We start from the raw sequence: 9,517 nt of genomic DNA on the forward strand, positions 1-9,517 counted from the left end.
GTGTGTGTGTGGTTTTGCTTTGTTCTCTGTTTGTGTATGTTTATGGTGGTGTTGTTTTTGGAGGTTTTTGGATGTGTGTTTTCGTGTCGCACGGCTGTGGGCTGGGGGAAACAGAATTTCGTTTCTTTTGTGTACGTAGTACACAATATGAAATGACAAATAAATTGCTCCCGATTCCTGTAGGGAGCGCTTTGACAAACCGATAGTGTTCTGTTTTGGGTTGTGCACAAGGGAAATAAGTGGGTCATGTTTGAAAATGCACGAGTGTACCAGATTTCAGCACTTCGCGATGCCATGGGTTGTGGTTTTTTTTTCTTTCTCTTTTTAAGTTGGCAGTTTCCAGCAGAAGCAGGCACGGTGCCAGCTACACCATCCAACTCTTTTTCATATTAATCATTTTCCAGAACAAACACCGTTTCATGAAGTGTCAGAGAGCGAGAGAGAGAGAGAGAGAGAGAGAGAGAGAGAGAGAGAGAGAGAGAGAGAGAGAGAGAGAGAGAGAGAGAGAGAGAGAGAGAGAGAGCAGTATTGTGAGCCACCTGAGGCTTTCTTTATTCACGTATCCCGTCTTAAAGGTGCTGCTGCGGAGGCCGAACCGTGCATGCTTACGATCTCAACACATCAGGACACAGTGAAGGTGGGGGATGACAATTACAATGTTTTATTCACATGGAAATGTGAAAAGCAGTCTTTCCACACATTTGCTTTAAGTAAAACATGGCGTAATGAAGTAGGTTTCTTGATTTTAGTTTGGTACTAAAATCATTCAATATTTACAGATATCCCAGCAGAGCTCCCTGGAGAGCATCTGCCCCGAGAATGTCTGAAGTGAGGAATGAACGACTTTCAACTACCATGTACGACAGACAAGTTTAAATAGTACAAATTCACAGATAGGACTTCTAGTTCAAAGCTCAGACAGTGATCGCGACAGCTGTCATCTCTATAACCACAACCTAAATTGGGGGAAGACTGGGAATAAAACTACATAAAAGTGTTGTTCTGACCCCACTGATGCTCTCAGTCCAAGATATAAAGCACGCCGTTGTAGCAGTGACTCGTGGAGGTACAGTCGAGAGAAGCTGGCATTGCAAGTGTACAAGCCAACAGCCAAGTTCTCTCCATGTGAGAACTCATTTCACATCGTTCGACCCCTATATGTTCAAGCTGTCTGTGGACATAGGTTGGAGAGTAAGGTGGGGATGGTGGAGGGGTTGCGGACATGGACATAGTAGATGGCGGCTCCTCCAGCCATGACAGCCAGGCTCAGCTTTAGCATCGGGCCAGCAATCGAAGTCTCAGGCTCTGCCACCTGGCAAAACTGTTTTGGAAGAAAAAAAAAGTTTAATCAAACATAAAACATAATTTACAATGTCATGGGCAAGAACAATGTTTTCTACAATTGACTTGAGATCTGTGCAAATATGCTGCACATTTAGCCACCGATTAGATGCCAAAGGCAAAGGTACTTAAGGCAAATGGTATCTATTGCTGACCGGTCTTGTTTTCAGGGCCTGGTACATGCGGTCAAACTGGGTGAAGATTGCTCTGCGGGCCCCGTCCCATTTTCCTGGTCCCGTCAAACGGTATTGGTAGGCTGTGACGGGCCCCCACAACACTTTCTTGAATAGTGAGTAGTCTGTGAAGAAGAGCCACAGAAGGCTTGGCCGCACACCAACCTCTCCAGCTAAGTCGTCCATGTAGGAGACAAAGTCCACCTGCAGGGGTGTCAGCTTGGACACGATGTAGCTAACGGAAGGACCTTTCATCAATCATTGTATGATTTAACGTGACACATTGCTTCACTGAAGGACATTGCAGCAGTAATGAGGCAAGCAAACACTGAAAAGACAGTCATACCTTTTCTCCATGTCCTCGGTATCCCTCTCAACCGCCTTTATCATGGCCTGGTTGGAAGGCAGCTTGTTCAGCCCTGAACAGCAGAAGACAGAGTTGTGGTGAACGTGACTCGACTTGCTTTGTTTTATCTGAGCTTGTTAGTAATCTAGTAATCCCCACATCTTGTACGAACCACAGGCAAACTTGGACAAATAGCACAGTATGAGCGTCACCTTTGAAGACACGGGTGACCCAGCGAGCCTGCATCTCAGCCTGAGGCATGATGGCTCCCAGGGCATGGATGAAACCCACCAAAGCCAAGGTGGGGTGCTCTATGCTGGGGGGGAAGACATGCTTGTAGAGACCCACACGGTGGCCAGACTTGTGCATGACATTAGGAGGAAGGAAGGGGAAGTCGTAGCTGTATCCAGTGGCAAACACAAGTGTATCTACCTACAACCGATAAAGTATCGGGAATTAAACGTTGCTCAAGTGAGCTGTCAGATGCGTATGCCGACTACGCATATCAGTGAATGAAACGGGCCTTCCGACCTTCTCCACGACACTGCCGTCAGCGAACACCAGAGTGGAGCCACGGATCTCCTTCACGTTCGGCTTGATAATGACAGACCCGGACAAAATCTTGAGGGGCAGGTCGTCATTAATGACTGGAATCTGGCTGAACAGCCTGTTGGATTGGTAAAAGAGACCATAAGGTGTGGCATGGCGCCTTAGCTCTCAGTGCATTTTATTCATGACAAACTTTTCATTAAAAGAACAAAGCCCGGAGTGCATCAGGTCAAAAGCAGTGTAACTGTTCATCACTTTTTCAATATACTAACCAAAGGTGGGAATACTGTAAGATTCCTGAATCCAAATCTGACACAGCTATTAAGCCAGATTCAGACACACAATGGATTAAACTCCAGTAGGCAAAGTGCCCTTGTGAAGAGCTGCATATGAACAAATGTCCCTTTCATACATTCGTTAACAATCTCGTTTTTTTTCTGGATTTTTTCGCCCGTTTTCTCCCCAATTGTACTTGGCCAATTACCCGACTCTTCCGAGCTATCCCGGTCGCTGCTCCACCCCCTCTGCCGATCCGAGGAGGGCTGCAGGCTACCACACGCCTCCTCCGATACATGTGGAGTCACCAGCCGCTTCTTTTCACCTGACAGTGAGGAGTTTCACCAGTGGGACGTAGCGCGTGGGAGGATCACGCTATCCCCCCCAGTCCCCCCCCCCGAACACGCACCCCCACCAACCAGAGGAGGTGCTAGTGCAGCGACCAGTACACGCACCCGCATCCGGCTTCCCACTTGCAGACACGGAAGCAACGGAATAGACCACGACGTCCCAAAATCTCTATTTCTTTCTTTCAGCCAATCCTCTAATATCCAAATCCTGAACACGTTTTGTTGCTGCTTGGTTTGATGGTTATTGTCAGGTAGGACTTTCCTGGAAGACATGGATTTGGTGCATAAGATCTTACATCCTCGCCATAACAGAAACATTCAGAAGAATAAGGCAGGCCAAAGCCGGGTTCAATCACGTTTTCGTCTTCAGTGCCGACATAATAACAGTGGCATCTTTTATTTGAAATGGACAGGCGCGGATCTACGGGGTGGCAAGGGGTGGCAGCTGCCACCTCTGGGACACAGTCTTGCCACCCCATTTATAAATCAGATAATATGTTTTTAAAGTATATTTTATGTACATGTATGGTGAAGGTCAATGAGACCCGCACCAAACTCATCTCAAACAGAAGTCGCCAGTTTAGAATCCCCCTCCCCCCTCACAGGCGCGGATCTACGGGGTGGCAAGGGGTGGCAGCTGCCATCTCTGGGACACAGTCTTGCCACCCCTTTGCCACCCCAGGAAAAAATCTCTAGATCCACCACTGGAAATGGATCTCTGGGTTATGGAGCGATCAAACACCAAACGCTATCACCAGTCTCACCCACAGGTGTCAGGTGAACAAAAGAGGCCATGAGATTTATGACTGTACATTTCCAAGAAAACAGCATCCCAATTTCTGCCAAGAAATTGTACGAACATGGCCTACCTGTGTTTGGGCTTGAGTGCATACATGGTGTGGTCGTACATGGCGTTTACTTTCTTCTCGCCAACCCAGTTTAGAAAGTTAACGGGCAGCAGTTGGAAGAGGATGTGAACAAAACGCGTGTTGTACTTCATGTCCACCGGCAGACCGTTGTCCGACACCTGACGGATGACCCAGGCACCACGGCGAGTGCTCAAGTAGACCTGCCACGGTCAAGAAGAGGGGGTGACAAACAGAAACACAACAGATTCAAAATAATGAAAAGTAGTAAACTATTCTACCATTACTTACACACGAGAAAAGGAAAATAAATAAAGACAAGATCACTCCCCAACCTGCTCTGCTACTCTGCTGCTCTCCACAGCGATGTCGCCCCCTGAGTTACCGATGCCGATGACCACCACCCTTTTCCCATACATGTCCTCGGGTCCCTTGTAGTCCCAGCTGTGGAGGTACTTGCCCGCGAATGTCTCAATTCCTGCAAAATGCACATCCGTGGCACAGGGAAATGTGTTGATGGGCACCGAAACTCCAATGCAAACTCACAGTGGGCCCTGTAAGTAAACGGCGTGCTTACCTGGGAAGTCTTTGAGTGGCAGGTGAGGGTAAGTGTAGTGACCTGAGCAGCTGATGACTGCATCGAAGACATGCCTCTCCTCCTGTCCCCCACAGTTCTCAGTTACCACCTCCCACTGACCAGTGCGAGAAAAGTCTGACCTCTGTTTAACACTCTTCACCCTTGTCTGCAACACAAAAAAAGAAAAGAAATGATTTGAAGAAAAATGACTACACTGTGGGGGAGGGGGCACCTGCTATGTGGATTTTGTTTTGTTACCTGGACGTGGATGTGCTGTAGCAGTTTGAAGTGCTCCGCATACATCCGGAGGTACGTCAGGATTTTAGAGTGGTGCATGTAATTGGGGTAATCCGCGGGGATGGGGAAGTCGCTGTAGCACATCATTTCCTTGGAGGTGTTGATGGTGAGAGAACGGTAGATACTGGCCCTGTCAGTCTCCGACACCTCCTGCATTGGGAACGTCTCAAAGAAAGAGTGTAATCAAAACCACACAAGCGCCACAGCCAATCCATTTTAGCCGCGGAGGAAGCCATTTTGAATGATAAATGTACGCATGCTGGTAAGATTAATAAGCCAGGGCTAGATCCGGGGTTTAGAGCTCAAACAGAGGTAACTAGTAGGGGTGGGACGATACTCGACCGAATTCCGAATCGTTCGATGCGGTCTTCACGGTTCGATGCGCTCCTCATTTCGCGAGATCCTGTGCTATTGAAACTAGACGACCATGGGCGGTCAAAATGACCGCCGGTTTTTAAACTCTATATTCTGTCAGGATAAATACCCAAATTGAGATATTAATGCATTGCATATGTTAGTATGTCTGTTAGGAAACGACTGACACCAGAATTAACATTTTAACAACTATAATACTATTTTTAAACATTTTAAACTTCAGAGAGACGTGGTCGAAATTGAACTGAACGTTGCAAAGGAAATGATGTGAACAACACACGGCATAAATAGTGACATGACGCGCACGATGACGCGCAAGTTACGCGCGGTCATTTTGACCGCTCATGGTCGTTGTAGGTAGATTTCATCATGACCTGTTTTGTGCAATTGATCTTAAACTCGTTTTAATTCAAATACATGCAATTTTAGGAGCACTCAGGGGGCGGCAGGCTGTATCCCCCCCCCCAAGTTATTCAACTTTAAAGACCCAAAACGGTCAAAATGACCGCCTTGGGTCGTTCAAGTAGCTTTTAAAGTTTAAAATGTGAAAGCAAAACAATTGTTACGAAACAAGAAAAGATGGCACAAAATCTTGTTGGAACTTTTGCACTTGCATTACGTTTGAACACGTGCCTTGATAATGCCAAACTGTTGGGCCCAATTCTTAAGATTTTGTCTCTTGCTTACCAAGGCGTCCACTGTATCGTACCGAATCGAAATTGTGAGCCCTGAATCGTGCGACGTATCGAACCGTGAGATTTGTGAATCGTCCCACCCCTAGTAACTAGGCCGTGTGTAGCTTCTTTTTTTCTTCTTCCATGCCTCTGGGGTAAGTTCGTACCTTGAACTTCCACAGTCCGCCCATGTCGTCGCTGCTCTCAAAGCAGGTGGGCTCCAGGCCCTCCTCCAGACAGGCCTTTATGCTGGTCAGACCGGAGGGGCCCGCCCCAATTATTGCTACCCTCTGCACCATGTTGCAGCTGGCGAGGAGGGGAAAAGAGACGATGTGAGCAACAACCAAGCTACTGCTACCACAACTAGGCAAGCTGTCGTCACGGCCAAGAAACGTGCACCCGGTCAAGAAACCCAAAACGTGGCTTCAAATAAAAGATCACTTGAAATCCGAGCATTTAGCAAAGCTATAGGCTCACGCCATGAAGGCATTTGAATCAGAATCATGTTTACTGACCGAATTTGACTCCGGTTTTGTGGTTCTCTCGGTACTTAACACAGAACAACAACACTACAACACAACAGTCTTCAGGTATATACACAAGGATTGACTATATACAGGTGAAATAAGAGGTGATTAAGTGCAATAGTGCTGAGAATATATCAGAGATGCTGAAATAGATTGTAGCAGGTTACTTCCATACATGCCTGAGGTAGGTGGGCATGACAAGAGACGTGACATTTGTGTAATGCTATTGCCATTACAGCAGTTGCATAGGCTACACGATAATATGCTTATTCCAAAACGCCAACACACTGCTTCAACTGGAGTAATTGTTTTACTAATCTCACTCTCATCATATTTTGGTACGTATCATCTCACTGGGAGGGTTCATCACTTCACTATCTGGCACAACCGCCGCACCCATTCAGTGGCGCCCCCCAAGGGGTGGCCTGGCCCCCCCAGCCACGAGTCGAATATGCAGAATATGCTTCTGATTATGCATAATATGCTTCTATCTGATATTTTACATTAGGTGCTCTTCATTTAAATCAGTAATGTATATTTTTCACAGTAATTCATGTCAAAGAAAATAACAAATGCATAGCCAGGCAGCCAGCCGCGTTTGATCGTCCGCCACTGCGTCACACATATACAATATAACAATGAATCGTCTAACACGTTGCAATATATCAGATACATAACACATTAAAACAGAATTGTTGTGGAACTCAAAATGTTAACTGTACCGGTATTAGTCTATGCACATCAGATATTTAGTAACATTAACTGTAAAAAAAATAAGAAACCAAAGTATTTCAGTATGCGAATCCTTAACTATCATATTGACAGTTTTCATCTAGCCAATTCAGTACTACAACAGCATCATAGAATTCCTGAAATTCAGTCATGGCTTTTGGTTTTGGTGTGCCAACCCAAGATTTTCAGTGGCCCGATTTGGCCACCCCTGTGAAAAATTTCTGGGGGCGCCTCTGCACCCGTTCTCTCGAAGAACATGCTGCAAGGCAGGGCAAAGGTTTGTTTCGGAAACTATTATAGGCATACCTTTTTTTCAACGGGTCGTGTCACAAAATCCCATTGCATATACGCGCATCACGTTTATGAATGTGCACACACACTCATCCAAGTGCACATGCACGTCTTTATGCAAAAAAACGTCCACAGTATCCACGTTGTAGGTTCTTTCTTCATCTTTACAGTGCACTTGAAGCTGTTCTCTGTTCATAAGAAACAAACATGTTGATTCATTTCTTCCTTTGCCTCATGATGCAGAACTTCCAGGCTGCAAGAAAACCCTGTGCTGTGCAATGACAAATGGGAAGCTTGATAATGAGTCAACCCATTTGAGGATCTTTTTGTTTTTTTGGGGGGGGTGTCAGGAAGGTACTAGAATTGAGGATATTTAAGGGGGGTGGCTGTCAGGAACGTACTAGAATTGAGGATATTTAAGGGGGGGTGGCTGTCAGGAAGGTACTAGAATTGAGGATATTTAAGGGGGGTGGCTGTCAGGATGGTACTAGAATTGATGATATTTAAGGGGGGTGACTGTCAGGAAAGTACTAGAATTGAGGATATTTAAGGGGGGTGGCTGTCAGGAAGGTACTAGAATTTAGGATATTTAAGGGGGGTGACTGTCAGGAAAGTACTATAATTGAGGATATTTAAGGGGGTGGCTGACAGGAAGGTACTAGAATTGAGGATATTTAAGGGGGGGTGGCTGTCAGGAAGGTACTAGAATTGAGGATATTTAAGGGGGGGTGACTGTCAGGAAGGTACTAGAATTGAGGATATTTAAGGGGGTGGCTGTCAGGAAAGTACTAGAATTGAGGATATTTAAGGGGCGGTGGCTGTCAGGAAAGTACTAGAATTGAGGATATTTAAGGGGCGGTGGCTGTCAGGAAGGTACTAGAATTGAGGATATTTAAGGGGGGGTGGCTGTCAGGAAAGTACTATAATTGAGGATATTTAAGGGGGGTGGCTGTCAGGAAGGTACTGGAATTGATGATATTTAAGGGGGGTGACTGTCAGGAAAGTACTAGAATTGAGGATATTTAAGGGGGGGTGGCTGTCAGGAAGGTACTAGAATTGAAGCCAGTTCCCTGGCATGTTAGACCAGAACTGTGCCACAGTAGGTCATGAATAAATGAAATGAGCCCCAAAGCAGAGATGACAGGAGGAGGCGTAATCCATTAAACTTAAGATCCAATGAAACAGTCTGAATAGTATAAAAAAGAAGAAGAAGAAGCTGAATCCAACAAAAACGTGTATCCCGGCAGAAGTAAAAGGGTACAAAAAATGTAGACACTGTGATTAAAAACTTTTGTTGTTTTTTTTGTTGTTTTTTTTTTGTTTTGTTTGGATTTCCCCCCTTTCTCTCCCCAGTTGTATCCGGCCAATTACCCCGCTCCCCGAGCGGTCCCGGTCGCTGCTCCACCCGCTCTACCGATCCGGGGAGGGCTGCAGGCTACCACATGCCTCCTCCGATACATGTGGCGTCGTCCGTCACTGCTTTTCACCTGACAGTGAGGAGTATCGCCAGGGGAGGACGTAGCGCGTGGGAGAATCACGCTATTCCCCCCCAGTCCCCCCCGAACATGCGCCCCCACGGACCAGAGGAGGCGCTAGTGCAGCGACCAGGACACATACCCACATCCGGCTTCCCACCCGCAGACACGGCCAGTTGCGTCCGCAACTGTATTCAATGGCTGCTGACAGGCGCTCACAGACTGAAAACACTGTTATCTCCTAATTATTTGCATTATACAACTATAGTATATTCAACGTGTATATTAGATTTTCATCTCCTGATGTTTGAAGGGGGCGGCGCCCCAGCGCCCTGTACTGGCCAGCCGCCACTGGTCTTACCTTGATCCTCTGGCAGGTCAGCTCTCTCCTACCTGTGGAATGGGATGATGAGCCTTACCAGCGCACCACCTTATATAGTGGTTGTTTTTTTAAGCTAGGCCAAAAAAGGCAACTGTTTACCCGGGCAGTGTTCAATCAGATCACAGGGTTTAACTTGGAGTAAAGTACAACCACTATCCTCCGGTTTTTTATAAAACCAGGTCGGCGCTGAGGGACACCGTAGGCGCCATGGCCCCCTTTTTGTTTTTTTTTTTGCATCAGAAAGAGTCGATACCGTGCATAGGGGCCATAGGGGGGCGTTGAATAG

The 9,517-nt window shown here is 46.5% G+C and overlaps 1 protein-coding gene across 1 annotated transcript; it reads right to left on the reverse strand.

Annotated features, from left to right (window-relative positions):
- Positions 1-1,162: 1,162 nt before the first annotated feature.
- On the reverse strand, positions 1,163-6,126 carry LOC130110139 (flavin-containing monooxygenase 5-like). Its single transcript, XM_056277132.1, has 10 exons — positions 5,992-6,126; positions 4,737-4,925; positions 4,479-4,644; positions 4,237-4,379; positions 3,905-4,104; positions 2,392-2,527; positions 2,073-2,292; positions 1,861-1,933; positions 1,497-1,749; positions 1,163-1,312 (listed from the first exon to the last, which is right to left on the reverse strand). The coding sequence occupies exons 1-10, from the start codon at positions 6,121-6,123 to the stop codon at positions 1,163-1,165; spliced, it is 1,662 nt and encodes a 553-aa protein (XP_056133107.1). The 5' UTR covers positions 6,124-6,126.
- Positions 6,127-9,517: the final 3,391 nt, after the last annotated feature.

Source organism: Lampris incognitus, chromosome 3 (assembly GCF_029633865.1).
Source record: "Lampris incognitus isolate fLamInc1 chromosome 3, fLamInc1.hap2, whole genome shotgun sequence".
In the NCBI taxonomy this organism is placed as follows: Eukaryota; Metazoa; Chordata; class Actinopteri; order Lampriformes; family Lampridae; genus Lampris; species Lampris incognitus.